The sequence below is a fragment of the Tachysurus vachellii genome, chromosome 23 (assembly GCF_030014155.1).
Source record: "Tachysurus vachellii isolate PV-2020 chromosome 23, HZAU_Pvac_v1, whole genome shotgun sequence".
Lineage (NCBI taxonomy): Eukaryota > Metazoa > Chordata > Actinopteri > Siluriformes > Bagridae > Tachysurus > Tachysurus vachellii.
In genome coordinates, this window is record NC_083482.1 from 5,853,354 (window position 1) to 5,871,093 (window position 17,740).

The 17,740-nt window shown below is 38.2% G+C and overlaps 2 protein-coding genes across 2 annotated transcripts; one reads left to right on the forward strand and one right to left on the reverse strand.

Annotated features, from left to right (window-relative positions):
• The first annotated feature begins 1,116 nt into the window (after positions 1-1,116).
• aplnr2 (apelin receptor 2) lies at positions 1,117-2,599 on the forward strand. Its single transcript, XM_060859474.1, has one exon. It carries the CDS (start codon positions 1,214-1,216, stop codon positions 2,450-2,452), a length of 1,239 nt encoding a protein of 412 aa, XP_060715457.1. The 5' UTR covers positions 1,117-1,213; the 3' UTR covers positions 2,453-2,599.
• Positions 2,600-4,193: 1,594 nt separating this feature from the next.
• Positions 4,194-11,721, reverse strand: psmc3 (proteasome 26S subunit, ATPase 3). The gene is made up of 11 exons (XM_060859580.1): positions 11,613-11,721; positions 10,531-10,611; positions 10,313-10,438; positions 9,316-9,420; positions 9,046-9,108; positions 8,811-8,948; positions 6,563-6,706; positions 6,078-6,323; positions 5,535-5,680; positions 4,997-5,078; positions 4,194-4,508 (listed from the first exon to the last, which is right to left on the reverse strand). Exons 1-11 carry the CDS (start codon positions 11,652-11,654, stop codon positions 4,398-4,400), a joined length of 1,284 nt encoding a protein of 427 aa, XP_060715563.1. The 5' UTR covers positions 11,655-11,721; the 3' UTR covers positions 4,194-4,397.
• Between the last annotated feature and the right edge of the window lie 6,019 nt (positions 11,722-17,740).

The following is a 17,740-nucleotide window of genomic DNA, read 5'->3' on the forward strand; positions in this document are numbered from 1 at the left end:
GTTGTTTCAAAACATTTCATTCTGTTTGACTTTGATAGCTGTCGTGACTTTGGCTGAGTCTGGATCTTCTCTGACTTGCTCATATGGGATCTGAATCAACATCCAGTTTTCTGTTTTTAAACTTTTATTGTTAAGCACAATACTAATAAAATGCATAATGTTTATTTAACATTTTATTTAAAAAAAAAACACCAAAACCTTTATCAAAGTAAAATTTTCTGCATTTTCTGCATATGCGTTTTGCTTCAGAATGACTGTAGATGTGTGTTTGCTGGCTGTTGTGTTGTCTGACTGCAGTGATTGTGTGTCTGTGTTTGTTTATAGCAGTGTTAAAGGCTTTGTTATGTGTGCACACAGTTCCCTTTACTGCAGAGGTGTACAAAGCAACGGCAGTGTCACATTAGTCAGTTCACCTTGTAAACACTTGGCTTCTATTTGAGGATCTCACCAGCCCAGTGCAGGGGTGGTCCAAGCAAAGACATAAAGGTGGGGTGAAAAAGGGAGACCTGAGTCTTAATGAGAAACAGGAGTAGTAGTTTGAGTTGTAGTGAAGGTAAGAGGAAGATAAGGAAAAGTTGAGCTTCAGTTCTGAGGAAGGAGAACAGCTGAAGAAGAGACAGACATCAGAGCATAAAGACCTTAAGCTTGTCATCTGAGAGAGAGAGAGAGAGAGAGAGAGAGAGAGAAGGAGGGTGTTCATTGTGTAAGAAAGAACCGTTACAGGTATGGATGAACATTACTTGTCAGTAAAGAAGCATTTATAAAATACAAATAAAATTGTACTTAGAATAATTATTTTTTATTTAAAAATTAAATACTTCATATCTGTATAATTTGTGTATTAATTGTGTTGTTTTTTTTTAGGTTTTGAGCCATTTCCTTAAACTGTAGTCAATGTTACATATTTCTTAAAGGCAAATTTATTCGTCTTTTATTTATTTTTTTAAATTATTATTATCTTAATCTTCTGGAAGTAGATATTTAAAACAGTCAACACCTGATTCTCCATCCCTTTCAACAGGAAACAGCTGAGATTTCTTGGAAAATACTCCAGATGGGATGAGTGTCATCATTATTTTGGCATTAAAAGTAAAATCAGCCCATTCAAATACCCACTTTAATACATGCAGAAAAGAAGCACTGGAAGTCACTGACAAGGATCTCCATTGACGAGGCTAAACAACCTGAATCTAAAAGTCTAAATCCTGCCTAAATGTCGGAATTGGATTGGCCTCTTGCTTCTCCCTCTCCCCTTCCCCAGTGTGACTACGGAGAATGGAGCGCCACCCGAGTGCTGATTCCAGCGATTTACCTCTTAGCGTTCATCATTGGTACATTTGGAAATGCCTTTGTGCTCTGTGCATATCTGAACTGCCGTGGAAAATGGCTATGGAGGATTAGGGGCCACAACAAATCTGAACCTTCCTACAGACCTTCCACCTCTTCACGTTCTGTAACAGAGTCCCTGATTGTCAGTCTGGCCCTGGCTGACCTTGCTTTTGTCACTACTCTTCCTTTGTGGGCCGTCTACACAGCCCTGGACTATCACTGGCCATTTGGCAGCTTCCTTTGCCGAGTAAGTAGCTACCTGGTGGCACTGAACATGTATGCCAGTGTGTTTTCTCTGGCTGGACTTAGCGTTGAGCGCTACTGTGTGATCAAAAGGCGTAGCCCCAGCAAGAGCCTAGCCACAGTTAGAGCCTGGTACATCGTAGGTTGTGTATGGATAGCAGCCAGCATCCTTGCACTTCCCGCTCTTCTTCTTCGAACTGTCCAAGAGGTGGAAGAACATTCTGATTGGCTGGATGATGGCGAGCATAACAAAAACGGTGGTCCGCAGTGCTTGTGTGACATGGACTATTCTATTTTGGTCTCGCTAGACCTTGATCCAGCAACACAAGAGCGCGCAGAAGTGATGTGGTCGGCTCTGCTAGGTTTGAAGTCTACCGTCCTGGGCTTCCTGCTTCCTCTTATTGTGCTGCTGCTTTGCTACTGTTCACTGGCACATTTCTTGTCCCGCCATTTTCGTCTTGGACCTCAGCCTGATCGGCAGCGCCAGCGCAAGCTCCTGCGAGTTGTTATTGCCCTCGTGCTAGCCTTCTTTCTCTGTTGGCTGCCCTTTCATGCCAATAAGACCCTGTCAGATTTGGTTGAACTTGATATTTTGCCCTATTCCTGCAGCTTTGACCGCTGGCTGGTTGCTGTCCACCCTTATGCAATCTGCCTAGCATACATGAACAGTTGCCTAAACCCACTGCTCTATGCCTGCTGTGACCCAGCCTTCCGGCGACGGTGCAAACGTGCAGTCAAGCTTGTTTGGAGGAGACGTGACAGAGAAAGTGATGAAGCAGGAGATAGAGAGACAGGAACAAAAGTTGAGCTGGAAGAGGATAAAATAGTGAGAAATGTAGCACACAATTCCCAAATTGGAACAGAATACTGCAACATATAGCGATTAATATGAATGAAATATTTTTATATAAATTACTGTATGAGAAGTAGATTGTGTAAGTGTGTGTACTGGTACTAAATGTATACTGTGAAAACTATAAAACTGAAATGATCACACTGTTTTTCCCCATTAGGGGGTGCTAAGGATTCCTTCACAAATATGAACTTAACTGTAGCAGAGAAACTCTGAACACGGTGACTGTAAAGAAGAGAAAAAGCCTGGTAGATAAATGTCTGAACAATAATTAACTGAGATCATTCCTAACATTATACCTATTTACGATGTGAAAATAAAAAAGTATGTATTCTTGTCACTTTGTAAGCTGGTCTTGTAAATGTGAATATGAAATCATAAAACAGGAAGATAATTAATAATTATGGTGTGCAAGTGTTCAGATCTCTTCATGTTCTGATTTTGTCAACTTAAAATGAATTAAGTTCCAGTAGCAATGAAAAGTCTATGCAAATCTTGCAATTAAGAGATAAGACTGTGGCATCTAGAGATCTACCAGCTCCAGTCAGACTCTGCGATACTATAGAGATGTGAACTCCATGTGGTCTTTTGCATCAATACAACATTTGTCAGACTGTATATTTATAATCACACCCTCCAGTGTCACCCATATGAGGATGAGGTTCCCCTTTGAGTCTGGTTCCTCTCAAGGTTTCTTCCTTTACCATCTAAGGGAGTTTTTCCTTGCCACTGCTGCCTGAGTCACCTCAGACTTGCTCATAGAGAATAAACACATACACATTGTGAACTAAATATATCTAATAATAATCTTGAATTTTGCATTCTATTAATCTTTATATTATTCTTTATATTAACCTTTTGTTCTATGTTTATGTTCTGTAAAGCTGCTTTGAGACAATGTCCATTGTAAAAAGAGCTATACAATTAAACTTGAATTGAATTAACCACTTACTTTTGAGGTATTGTACGAACGAAGAATTTCCTACTGATAGACTGATTATAGATCATTATATAACATTATAAATAGCCAGAAAATTGTTTTCTTGAATGCTAAAACGTAAGCAACATCTCTGCTGCATGGACGACTCAGAATATATACCCTAATTTAAACAAATAAATAAACAAATAAATAAATAAAATGACATTTCCAAACGGAGCATAGAACTCTCAGATCTTTGTTGCGGAGGACTCGGGCAATCTTTCTTCAGTTCTCAGATGTATAGTCTGGTTTACTCTACTGACACTTTACCGAGAAGAATCCACTACCCTCAATGCTGCAGCAGTTTTTATTACCCATTCCAACATAGGTGCTTTAATTACAGTCCTGTCTACGTCTTGGATGTCCAGTGACAGAAAATAAGACCCAGTGCATTCATGCTTTGGACATATACATAGTAATGCTTTTTAAGCTTCAGTATCATAGTAGTGTTTGCAGATTTATTGCATTTACAGCATTTGTCAGACACCCTTATCCAGAGCATCCTACATTTTATCTCATTTTATACATCTGAGCAATCGAGGGTTAAGGGCCTCACTCAGGGGCCCAGTGGTGGCAGGATTTGAACCTTCCGATTACAAGACTAACACCTTAACCACCAGGCTACCACATCCCCAACATCACAACATGCAGATTGATAAAGAAAATGTAATTAATGTATAATTAACATAATTAATGTAATGCTGAACCATCTTAAAATAAGTTCTGAATATTTAAGGATATTTAAGGAATAATATAGATGCTCAAAAGGTTACACAAAATTAGTCAAAGTACATTAATGAAAAAAAGTTTATTTTTTAAGTGTATATTGACAAATAGAACAGTAGACTGAAAAATGTTCCTTAGAGGTTATAATAATCGGAGGAGTTCAAGATGAACCGAGCTGATCAGTTACCATTTCACATTGCTGTCTCACACACACACACACACACACACACACACACACACACACATTCATACAGTCAGCTCCCAGGCTTAAGCATAGTACTGCAGGTTGGCCTTTTTCTTGGCTTGAACTTCCAGAATACCTTCCATGTAATCTTCATGGTTCAGCTCAGTGGCCCCACGGCGCAGAGCGATCATACCCTAAAAACACAATACACACTTTTTAAAAGGTGTTAACACAAAATATGAAACAGACAAAATGTCATGACCTGAACGAGACCCAATAGTGATGACTATTTTCTTAGCCGGAATTCTAATCAAGAAATAGGTTTGAGAGAAATCTCGTGCAGGATTTAATTATGTTATGTGCTACACCACAGGACTGCATCATGTAGACATATCTGAAATCTAGCAATCATAACAAAGCTAATACTCAATAAATTAGTCCAACACATGGATTGTAAGGTGATATATACAAGTAGCTGGCTCTTCAACCTCTGCCACTCCTACCAAACCCACCCCACCTAAATATTTCCACTCTTTGGTCCTATTGAAATTCATTTGCCAGCTCTGATTAGATGATTTATCAGACCAGTTCCAGACTGTAAGTGAGCTAATGAAGCCATTATTATAATTTTCTCAATAATGGTAAACACTTGATTAATTATGAGGGGACATTATTGACTTACAGCCTCAACACAGACAGCTTTACACTGAGCACCGTTGAAGTCATCAGTGCAGCGAGCCAACTCCTCATAGTTCACATCAGGACTAAATAAACACAGAGAGAGAGAGAGAGAGAGAGAGAGAGAAGGAAGGTGAGAAAGAACCGTTAAAAAGTGAGGTAGAAAAATAAACATTCTACTGTTATGCAAAAATCTACATCACATATATTAAGAGCTTAGTTTATAACAATAAAAACAGAACACGTCAAATGTGTGTGTTGAAGAAAACAACCATGACACAAATAAATGTCATGATTGTCAGAAGTCTGCTTTTGAGTCAGTTACTTCTAACTTCAGTCTAACTGCTGCTAGTTATGAACACGTGCATATCTGTAATAAAATATTCATCTGAAAATATGATATATTTCAATATGTATAATAAAACACATATAAATAAACATATCATTTCTATTTTTTTTTAAGTTTTCTCTAAACCTTTTAGTTAAAAATGTCATCAGGAGATAAATACGGTCCCAGGAAATAAATACATGGAAGCATTTACCTGACGTTCATCTTGCGCGAGTGAATCTGCATTATACGAGCACGAGCCTCTTCGTTAGGCATGGGGAACTCGATCTTACGGTCCAGCCGGCCTGAACGCAGCAGCGCAGGGTCCAGAATATCCACTCTATTAGTAGCAGCAATCACCTGCAAGGAAGAATAAATCACAGTTCAAATTTTAATTTACAATAGCGCATGATGGTAATTTTTATTTGCATTTAAAGAACCCTGCATAAGGATGATTGTCAAATTTTATTTAAACATTACAATATAATACCTTTATAGTATAGTAAATACGAATAACAGCATAACATTAGCATCCGGTCAAGTACTAGCAAAACAGACTAAGGTTAGCACTTCCTTTAATGATGGTCAGGGTTGATTATGATTCCATGATGAAGACCGAGATGGAGATCACATCAGATACAAAATAATAATTCTCTTTTCCATCTCTTAGTGATAAACAATAGCACAGATGAGTGATGCGTCCTTTAGAACAAAAACCCACGTTTGTCCATAGTTTATTATAAAGTTGGTTTTGTACCTTGACTTGCATGTTAGGCTGAAAGCCATCGAGTTGGTTGAGCAGCTCCAGCATGGTCCTCTGTACCTCTCTGTCTCCAGCCTTCTCACTATCAAAGCGCTTGGTTCCGATGGCGTCCAGCTCGTCGATGAAGATGATTGAAGGGGCTTTTTCTTTAGCAAGAGCAAATGCATCCCGTACCAGCTTTGCACCATCTCCTATAAACATCTGCACCAGCTGAGGACCTGCCAACTTTAGGAACGTTGCCTACATCGAGTAAGGAAGAGAAAAGAGGGCTGAAAAGGGGATGTTGAATATACACATCACTATATGAATATTTATGGAATCAAACAGCTTAATTCCTGATATTTTGCAGATATCAGTAAAGAAATCATTTAGAAAATGTCACTGTGTGAAGCTGCTCCTCCTTTCAGTACTACAGCGTAACTTAGGCTGTAACAAACAGTCAATCTGAATGACTCAGTTATTTATTTTTGATGACTTACTTTGGTTTGTGCAGCACAAGCCCTGGCCAAAAGGGTTTTGCCAGTTCCAGGTGGTCCATACATCAGAACACCTTTTGGTGGCTGGATACCCAAATTCTCAAACTTTTCCTTATGGTTCATGGGTAAGACGATTGCTTCCACCAACTGAATAGGAACACACACAGAGAGAGAGAGAGAGAGGGAGAGAGAGACATCGAGAGAGAGAGAGAGAGAGAGAGAGAGAGAGAGAGAGAGAGAGAGAGAGAGAGAGAGAGAGAGAGAGAGAGAGACATCGAGAGAGAGAGAGAGAGAGAGAGACATCGAGAGAGAGAGAGAGAGAGAGAGAGAGAGAGAGAGAGAGACATCGAGAGAGAGAGAGAGAGAGAGAGAGAGAGGGAGAGGGAGAGGGAGAGAGAGAGAGAGAGAGAGAGAGAGAGAGAGAGCGGACATCAGCTACTTTATCAATCATAGATTCAATTTCAGTGACAAAACAAAACTGTAAAGAAATAAAGCTAACTAGCATGAACTAGCACAGGTCAAACACAATCTTTGGTCTGTATGTGTGTGAGTATTACACTTGAGCTGTGTGTGTTGGCTTGGGTCATGTAGTTTGCATGAAGGGATTATATTGTGAGTTATAGTAACTGTGTGTCCATATTAGTGTTAATTTCGTCAGACGAGACGAAATATGTTCGTCAACAACCTTTTTTTTTCATGACTAAGACGAGACGATGACAAGACTGCACCACTGTCCAAAAACGCTGACTAAGACTAAATTAACATGCATTATTGTTGACGAAAAAAGACGAGACGAAAATGTTTTGTATAAAATAAAAACTAAGATAAAATCTCTCTTCATTTTCGTCTACAAATGTCTCTGCTTTTTCATCAGCTGTTACGCCTTTAAAATATTCACAACGAGTTCGCAGCTTCGCGCTGTTGCTTGAGTTACAGGTCCACGAAGCGGATCCTGCTTTTTATATTGCTACCTACCAAATAAATCGATAATTTGACACAAAATGATGATTTAAAAAGGAGTTTATTGATTTAAAACGATTGTATTGCGTCCTCTAAAGAAAATAGTGCGCTCCGTCTCTACGGTTAGAATCCTGTGTGTCCATGGTAACGCTCTGTTTTTCATGGCAACGGTGTGTTATAGTTCGCAGCGGTCTGTTATCAAGAAATAAAATAGTGTGTGCGTAGAAACAATTCGTCCACACGCCGCTCAAATAAATAAATAAATAAATAAATAAATAAATAATCCTGAGCGCAAGTCCACCCCTGGTCTAGGCGGCTTTTTGTGTTAAATTATATTTCCTGTCGCTGCACAGGCTCTTTTATTGTACATGACAGCTTATGTCCCGATGAGCGGTATTTGTATTACGATTAAAAGCAGTATCATTAAAGTAAAAAATGTGATGTGCGGTCAAGTTCGAGTGTATGCACTGTTTAAACGAGTGTTCTCAACTTCTCACTGATACTTTTGTGATTTGTGGAGTTTTGACAAGTTTTATAGCCTTGATATTGTTTCTTATTCAAAAGTGGTGACAGAAAAAACTCAGCACCCCAACCTGAAACCTCTTCCCACGCCTCTGTCACAATCACATTATAATCAAAATTAATAATTAGGCTTAAAAGCAAATGTATATGTAAGGGAATGAAGTTTAACAATTACATGTAATATTGCTCCAAATATCATCAATAATGGTGTGTGCGCAATACCATGTATAACTTGCATTAAGTTGGTAATTTATATATGTGTATGTGTGTGTGTGTGTGTGTGTGTGTGTGTATATATATGTATGTGTATGTATGTGTATATATATATATATATATATATATATATATATATATATATATATATATATATATATATATATATACACACACACACACACACACACACACTGATATTATTGCATTTAATGAGGCCTCCTTGTATTTATTCTTACAATAGATTCCAGATGTGGTCAAGCTGCAATTTCTTGACTAAAACTAGACTAAAATTTAAAAGATTTTTAGTCGACTAAAACTTGACTAAGATACCTTGAGTTTTCTTTTGACTAAAACTAGACTAAAACAACGAGACTTTTAGTCGACTAAAACTTGACTAACAAAAGAAGATATGTGAATGACTAAAACTAACAAGGACATTTGGCACAAGACTAAGACTAAGACTAAATTAAAAATAGGTGACGAAATTAACACTAGTCCATATAGAGATAAATTTGGTAGTTCATTTTTTGATTAAGGCAGAGAGTTTCGTTACCTCTTGGATCTGCTTGTCGAGGCCTCCAATGTCGCTGTACTGCTCAGTGGGCCTCTCATCCACCTCCATAGCCTTCACTCTAGAGTCATACTCAGTGGGCAGAGTCTCCAGAATCAGATAGGAGTCCTTATTAACACCCTGAACACACACATACACACAAACAAGTTTGTCTATCTCCACTTTCTCTTAAAATGTGAATGTATCGTGAAATGAGCTAATGAAAATGTTTACACACCACAAGATCCCCAGGTTTCAGTTTCTCAGCATCAACCAAGCCAATTACAGGCAGGAAATATGTCTGTAGGTAAAGTTATGCATAACAAACAAGAACATTAGTGGACATTTATAAACAGTGTTAAAATAAATAATAAAAATAAATAAACACAAAATAAATAAACATTCAAAGGGTTATTGTAGGAAACAGGACAATAAATAAATAAAGATAGATAGATAAATAAACAAGATAAAAAAAAAGGAAAAACTAAATAAAATAAGTGGGACCTACCTGTCTTGTGGATGTTTTGATGACTGCACACTTCCCCTTTCTCTGTGAGTCCAAATCAATGTTGGCACCATCCTCCTCCTGATCATTGGGGTCTACATCCAGTAGCTGCAAATAACATAGGTATCAGACTGAAAATACCAATGAACATCATACAAGAACTGGAGCAGAAACTGCACAAAACCAACCATTGTTTCTAAAAATGCACTGCCTCATATTTAACACTGGTGTGCAGTAAAACTCACAATTAAAGCCCATGTGAATGTGAACAAAATGGTGTACCTGCATGGCCCTAGTGCTGTTTATTACACAATTGTCTGAATAATTAAAAGTGGAAAAAAGTACATTTGGTCAAATTTTTTTTTCTGATTAAATGCAACTTATTTTATTATAATTTGTTATATTTATTATGTTCTTTAGTCTGATGGGTGGAATAGACACATGCTACCAAAAAAAGCTCAAGACTAACTGCACACCATGAACTAACTAATAAATAAATAAAAATTAGGGGATTTGAAAGTCATGTTATCTACAAGGTCACTTTTTTGGTAGTCTCTTTATCTACAAGGACTGCATTATCAGAACGGTCAGTCATCACATCATCTGTATGTTACACACACTGCTGCTGCTGTATATGGCACAAAACTAAATATTACACAATATTGTTATTCGCACTACTATGCACTTCTCACACTTTATGTACATAACTGACCAGTCATATATTCCATATTCATATTTAATACTCATTCTGTCTATATTGTATCTCATCATCTGCATTGTCTTGTAGAGTTTGTATAGTATAGTGTTATTTATGTCTGTATTTTTGAGAGTCACAAACAGCTGGAACCAATTCCAGAATTGACCTGATTCTGATGTTTCTTTTAAGATTTTATATTTCCCCTTTAATTTCCACTAGAATCTTGTGTGTTTTTAGACTAGGTTAACAAACTAAAAAAGCTTTACATGATAATCTTAAAACAGAACGCTTAATATCGCTTACCTCTATGACATTAGAGACAAGATACGGCAGAGTTTTATTCACTTTAATCTTCTCTGTGTTTTCTTTGATTTTTTCTTTCATCGCCTGGAGCTCGTGAGTGACTCGCAGCACCTCACTCTTCATGATCTGTGGGTTAAAATTCAGCAGGTTATGAAGTTATTTAAACAGAAAAGCCAAAATCACAACTTGTGTATGTGATCAGTATTAAATCTTTGTACTTTTATTTCACTGTCCAGCAGCCTGGTTCGCTGAACTATTTCCTCAGTAGACATCTTCAGGACCTCCTCACCGATCCCATCCTGCGAAATGCAAAAATGTTTCGAAATTTCAGTGAAATTGTGTTACAAACCAAAGCCTGGTTTCTAACCGGCAGTGACCGGTTAAATGCAGATAGTGCATAGACTTTTCTGTAGGATCTGATCTAGAATGGATAATGTACAGAAAATCTCTCATACGACGCGATACGTTTTACGATGACCCGTTAGTTAGTTTACTATTATAAACTGTTGTAGAAATGACATTATTTACATTTACACTATTTACTGTTCAGTGTCACCTAAATGAGGATGGGTTCCCTTCTGTGTCTGGTTCCTTTCGAGGTTTCTTCCTCATGTCCTCTCAGGGAGTATTTTAAATTAGTATTTTAAATTAATATTTTTTAAAATAATTTAAAACTTTAATTGTGTATATTCATTTATTTATTTTTGTGTTAATAATAATAATAATAATAATAATTATTATTATTATTATTATATATTTATCTTATATTTTCCTCTCTCTTTTGTTTCTATACTTCTGTAAAGCTGTTTTGAGACAAAAGGAAATGAAAATTCATAATTTCTATTACATATTATATTAAAAATATTTTAGTTTTCTAGACCAACACAATTACCTCAGTTGCAGGCAGCTAGCTACTTAGCTTGCTAACAAAAAGTGCTAACAAGCTATTGTTATGCTAGCCACAATAAAGCCTGCTTAACAATCGCATGTATTCGTTTTGTTACAGAAAAGCGTTTATGAAAACGAAACTAAACGATATATTTGTGATGTAGAATTTAAGGACTAGAGTTACTGATCCAAACGTGTCAAATAACGAATCGACACCTAAAATTCACCGTGTCATGCTACAGCACTACGAATAGCGGCACCCGGGACGAATTAGCCAGCCAGATAAATATGAGTTTATCTGTCTATTAACCTTCGGGAATCACATACCCACATTGTACACATGTTTATTTTTAAAGTGCCAGCTTTAATACGAGTCGAAAGTACACGGAAGATTAAAGAAAATAAAACAAACCTCCACTTCATCCCAAACTGATCTGTCATTCAAAGACGCCATCTTGAAGCGCTGTGACTTTTCTTCGTTGCTAATTTCTGTGTCATCAAGCAGCTCCGCCGCCCTCTTTCGGCCTTATGGACTATTTACAGGGCAACAATAACTAGTGACCTGAGTATTTTTTTGGGTTTGTCAGCTAAATTACAACTGTAGATACTTTTAAAACTGTCTTAGCTTTTTCATCACTGTTTGCATAATCAAAGTAATTACTTTTTTTTGTCACAAGAATACATTGCAGCTTAGGAGGCTTATGGTTTAGAAAACACGTGTCTTCACTAATATCAAGTCAAGTCAAGTCAATCAGAATCAGACTCATGTTTATCGGCCAAGTTTGTTGACACACACAAGGAATTTTCCGGAGTGTATCCGGAGTGGCTGCTGCATGCTACTGCCATGTCACCATCAGAATCAGAATCAGAATCAGAATCAAATCGAATCAAATTTTATTTGTCACATTACACATATATACAGAGTACGACATACAGTGAAATGCTTTTTACGTCAGTCCGGTATTCAAGTTCCTCTGACCATCAATGGTGCCACTGTGGAGAGAGTGAGTAGCACCAAGTTCTTGGGTGTGCACATCACAGAGGACCTCTCCTGGACTGAAAACGCAGCAGCACTGGCCAAGAAATCACAGCAGCGTCTCTACTTGCTGAGAACAGCGTCTCAAACTGCGTCTCAAACTGAGAACAGCCAGAGCAACGCCACCCATCATGCACACCTTCTACAGAGGCACCATCGAGAGCATACTATCGAGCTGCATCACTGTGTGGTACGGTGCTTGCAACGCATCCTGCCGGAAGACGCTACAGCGCATAGTGTAAGCAGCTGAGAAAATTATTGGTGTCTCTCTCCCCTCCCTCCAGGACATTTACGAGACCCGTCTCACCCACAAAGCCCTCTGCATTGCATTTGATCCCACCCACCCATTACACAGCTTCTTCAGTCTGCTGCCATCAGGGAGGAGACTGCGGAGTCTCCGGGCCAGGACCAACAGATTGAAGGACAGCTTCATTCATCAGGCTGTCAGAAAGCTGAACTCGCTCTCGAACTTGCCTCCACTTCCCTTTTCTGCCCCAGGCACCACAGATCTATGAACCCAACACACCCCTCCAGATCCCACATCCCCAGGTCCTTCCACTCCCCCCTCCCACTAACATACAACAACATGCACCAGTCACTTTTGTGAAGCATTAGTCTGCTCATTTTTCACTTTATCTGCACATGCCTTGCACTGCTTTATTTAAATTCCATTGTTAATATTATGCACCTTGGGACTGAGAGAAATACAATTTCAATTCTCTATGTATGTACTGTACATGTGGAAGAGCTGACAATAAAGAAAACTTGAACTTGAACAGTGCAGTCAAAACAGTCTTGTAGTTCCTGCTTTGCCTCTCTGGTCCATCTCTTCACTGTTTTGACTACAGGCTTAGCAGATTTTTGTTTCTGCCTGTATTTTGGAATAAGATGAACCAAGCAGTGATCAGAGTTCCCCAAGGCTGCCCAGGGTACAGAGCGATATGCGTCCTTAAGAATTGTGTAGCAATGATCCAGTGTATTTTTCTCTCTTGTGGGACAATTTATATGCTGTCTGTATTTTGGAAGTTCAATAGTTAGTTTTGCTCTGTTAAAGTCTCCAAGGATAATAAAAAGAGAATCCAGATTATTTTGCTCCAAGCCTGATATTTGGTTTGCCAGGTTGCGCAGTGCATCACTCACGTTGGTCAGAGAATTTCTGTGGTGAATAAAAGGGTTTACAGTTTATGAACAGTGATTCCAGGTTTGGGCTGCAGTATTTATTCAGCACTGTGACATCTGTACACCAACAGTCCTTAATGTAAAAGCAGATTCCACCGCCTTTCATTTTACCGTATAGCTCCTTTACATGATCCGCTCGGTGTAAATGGAAGCCTGAGAGAAGTAATGCACTGTCCGGGAAAACAGAGAGCAGCGGAGCGTGCAAAGTCATTGTTTGTTCTGTTTAGAAGAAACAGTTTGTCCATTTTGTTCAGCAATGAGCAGAGGTTTGCCAGGTTCGTCTCCTCCATGTGCCATAGAGCGCAGCTGCTCCTCCAACTAAGAGTTCCAAAAAACTTTCCGGGTTTGTAAAAACTGGTGAAAAGTAGTCTGGAGTGAACTGCCTGATGTTAAGCAGTTCTCTGGTGTAAGTTATCACAGTAGGGTGACCAAACACACAGGAAGTAAACAAAATCAAAGAAAGTACTGGAGAGAGTCGTGCCAAAGCAGCCATCTGCAGCACCATCTCGGAAATTATCTTGGATATAGATAGATAGATAGATAGATAGAGAGAGAGAGAGAGAGAGAGAGAGAAGGAGGGTGAGAAAGAACCGTTAAAAAGTGAGGTAGGAAAATAAACTGTTATGCAAAAATCTACAACACATTAAGAGCTTAGAGAGAGAGAGAGAGAGAGAGGATGGATGTCGCTTTGGATAAGGGTATCTGCCAAATGCTGTAAACGTAAATGAGAGAGGGAGAGAGAGGTTTCATTGGGCTATGTCTGCAGTTTATATTACAAAGCATTACAGTTTCTGTCCAGGTCTCTATTCTGAATTTCCGAGGGCTGATTACTTCTCAACATTGAAACAGAAATGATGATTCAAAAGTGCAAAGCTACTTTCACCCCAAAGTGTATCAGCTATTATTTTACTACTCGGTCGAATGCAGGCAGGTTGCTATGTGCAGTACAGCCAATGTTGACAATGCTAGAATCATGAACTGAAGCTGCAGCAGATACTTGTGTTCAATTCCCTTCTGCCTGCTTTCAGAAGTGGGTTATCAGACTTCGGTTAAACCTCAAACCTCAAGGGTGTGTGTAAGATCAGAACATATCAGCCAGCTGAAACTGAGTCTGAGCTGAAACTGTCTTTTTGGCTGTCAAAATCATCTGTCTACAGTAGATCTGGAGGTACCAGATAGAAGGTGGTCAAGGAAGCAAAGACAAATAAATGAAGTCTCTGGAAACAGGTAGGTCTTCTCTTGGAATTATTGTGATTTCCACTGTTTGGTAACTTCCACACTGAAGAATGGATGAAGAAACTTGGTAACTTAGAAGCCTCTAAAAACCTTTGATGTGTATATTATAAAATGGCTTATCCCAAAACTGCTTCATCTCCACCACACAAGCCAGGATGGCTGGAATATACTGACTCACTGGAAGAAGATGTGACAGGAGCTTTAATCCATCATGCAAATCTCTTTCAGCTCCTTTTCTTACCAGGCGTGATGGCCCAACAGTTGACAAACTAGGCATGAGCGAGAATAACAAAGCAGGCAGCTACATTCATAGAAGAGGAACTTGCTGAAGCAATTGTGCTCTAAAAAAACAACAACCGTGTATAGACCCCCAGGGACCTACACTGATTTTCTTAGAGAATTTGCAGGTTTTCTTTCAGACCTATTGGTTCATTTTGATAAAGCGTTAATTGTAGGAGATATTAACATTCACATTGACAATACAAATAATACTTTAGGACTCACATTTATGGACCTACTAAACCTTTTTACATTTACATCATTTAGCAGATGCCCTTATCCAGAGCGACTTACATTTTTATCTAATTTTTTTTATACAACTGAGCAATTGAGAGTTAAGGATCTTGCTCGGGGGCCCAGCAGTGGCAGCTTGGTGGACGTAGAAATCGAACTCACAACCTTCCGATTGGTACACCTTAGCCACAAGGCTACCACATCCCCTAAACTAAACTAAACTCAACTCATTTTGGCTTAAACAAATCATCACTAGGCCAACACATCGTCTTAATCATACGCTAGATTTAATAATATCACACAGAATAGAAGTCACTGATATAGATATCGTACCTCAAAATGATGACATCACAGAGAATGACCTCATTCTGTACACACTACCTGAAGAACAGACTGTCTCACCACGTTATCGACTCGGGAGAACTATTATTCCAACCACTAAAGACAGATTCACAAATAATCTGCCTGACCTGTCTCAACTTCTTACTATACCCTTAAAAACACAAACGATCTAGATGAATTGACTAAAAGCATAGCCGCTATTCACTAGCACATTAGACACTGTTGCCCCCATCTGATTAGAGTTAAAACACCTGCACCATGGTTTTATAGTCATATTCACACCCTCAAGAGAGCAACCCGTAACCTTGAGCGAAACTGGAGAAAAACTAAATTAGAGGTCTTTAGAATAAGTATAATAGTAGAGTATAGTATAAAGACAGTACTGTATGTCCAGCTATAAATAGGCTCTAAAAGCTGAAGCACCTAAACAAACTCATAGAAAATAACCAAAACAATCCCAGGTTTTTATTTAGCACAGTGGTTATGTTAACAAAAAAATCAGAGATCTGAAAACACTATTCCATCACAGTTCAGTAGTGAGGACTTTGAGATTATTTACTGACAAAATTGAAAGTATCAGGAACAAAACAGTTGATGTTCAACCCGTGACAGCATCTCGTGCCCCAGTTTCACCTAAAGCTCTACACTCACAACTACAGTGCTTTACAAGTAAACATAAAGCTGGTGAGCCTCTTCTTAATATTATTAACTCTTCGTTATCTTTAAGTCACGTCCCTAAATCCTTCAAGTTGGCAGTTATTAGGCCCCTCATTAAGAAACCTAATTTAGATCATAATGAACTATCAAATTACAGACCTGATTCACACCTTTTGTTTATGTATAAAATACAAGAAAAGGTTGTCTGTTCAACTGTGCTCCTTCTTACAGGAGAACAATAACTTTGAAGAGTTTCAGTCATGTTTCAGTCCCCATCATAGCACAGAAGTTACAAATGGCTTTAGTTCTTAGCTTCGGACCGACTGTATGTCACTATTAGTTCTACTTGACATTAGTGCTGTTTTGACACTATAAATCACAACATTGTCCTAGATCACTTACAAAATTACACAAGTATTCAGGGACAGGCTTTAAGTTTGTTTAGATCCTACCTGTCTGACTGATACCATTTTGTAGATTTAAATCTTGAATCCTCCAGTTTATTGGCAGTTAATTAAGGGGTCCTTCAAGGATCAATTATAGGACTCTGCTTTTCTAAATATATATGCTTCCCTTAGGGAACATCATTAGAAGGCATGGGATTAGTTTCCATTGTTATGCTGACAATACCCAGTTATATATCTCATCAAAACCAGATGAAAAAGCGAAAATAACTGAGTGCCATAAAAGAGAGATAAAAGATTTTATGACTTGTTTTCTGATGTTAAACTCTGATAAGACAGAAATACTACTTATCTGTCTAAAAATCAGTACACAGAAGCTAACCTCTAGCTCAACAGTGAAAGACCTGGGTGTTATATTAGACAGCAACTTGTCTTTGAAAATCATATCACCCATATTACAAAAACAGCCGTCTTCCACTTTAGAAATATTGCCAAGCTAAGAAACATCCTATCTGTATCTGATGCTGAGAAGCTAGTTCATGCATTCATGACCTCTAGACTAGACTATTGTAATGCATTACTAGGTGGTTGTCCTACATCTTTAATAAATAGGCTACAGTTAGTCCAAAATGCAGCTGCCAGAGTTCTATATGTGTGTGTGTGTGTGTGTACGTATGTGTGTATATTATATATATATATATATATGTATATATATTTTTTTGTTAGCATACAGGCAATTAGCCCAGACAAGATCACAAATAAAAAGTCACAGCTCAAATCTTTTATTATTAATGTCATTTTTTTCTGTCGTCACTTCCGTAAAAATGCTCTAGCAGTCCTGGAAGTTTAACAGAGGTAGACACTTATTTTGACTTTTAGGGTTGCAGAAAAATGAGCTGGTTGGCCTACTGAGGCACAATTAACATTTTAGCCCCACCCAATAACGATTAGACCACACATTGGGTCAAAATACTTTTTCTTCCACCACAGACCCAGAAAACGCATGAGATATTTTTCAGATATTGGGAGCCAATAATCAAAATCAGTGTTTTGCAGATAAAAATAGGTTTAAGCTTAAAAAGATCTCTGTATTTTCTATTGTTTAAGTGTGTCACCAAATCTAGAGATTAATTATGGAGATAATTGTATAAATGCTGAAAAAGTAATGTATGC

Coding starts and splice junctions, on each gene's coding strand:
- aplnr2 (XM_060859474.1), top strand. CDS start 1,214: ATGTCGGAATTGGATTGGCCTCTTGCTTCTCCCTCTCCCCTTCCCCAG.
- psmc3 (XM_060859580.1), bottom strand. CDS start 11,654: ATGGCGTCTTTGAATGACAGATCAGTTTGGGATGAAGTGGAG. Junction 10,439..10,530: donor TGCTGGACAGTGAAATAAAA/GTACAAAGATTT, acceptor TTTAACCCACAG/ATCATGAAGAGTGAGGTGCT. Junction 9,109..9,315: donor TCAAAACATCCACAAGACAG/GTAGGTCCCACT, acceptor CTTTACCTACAG/ACATATTTCCTGCCTGTAAT.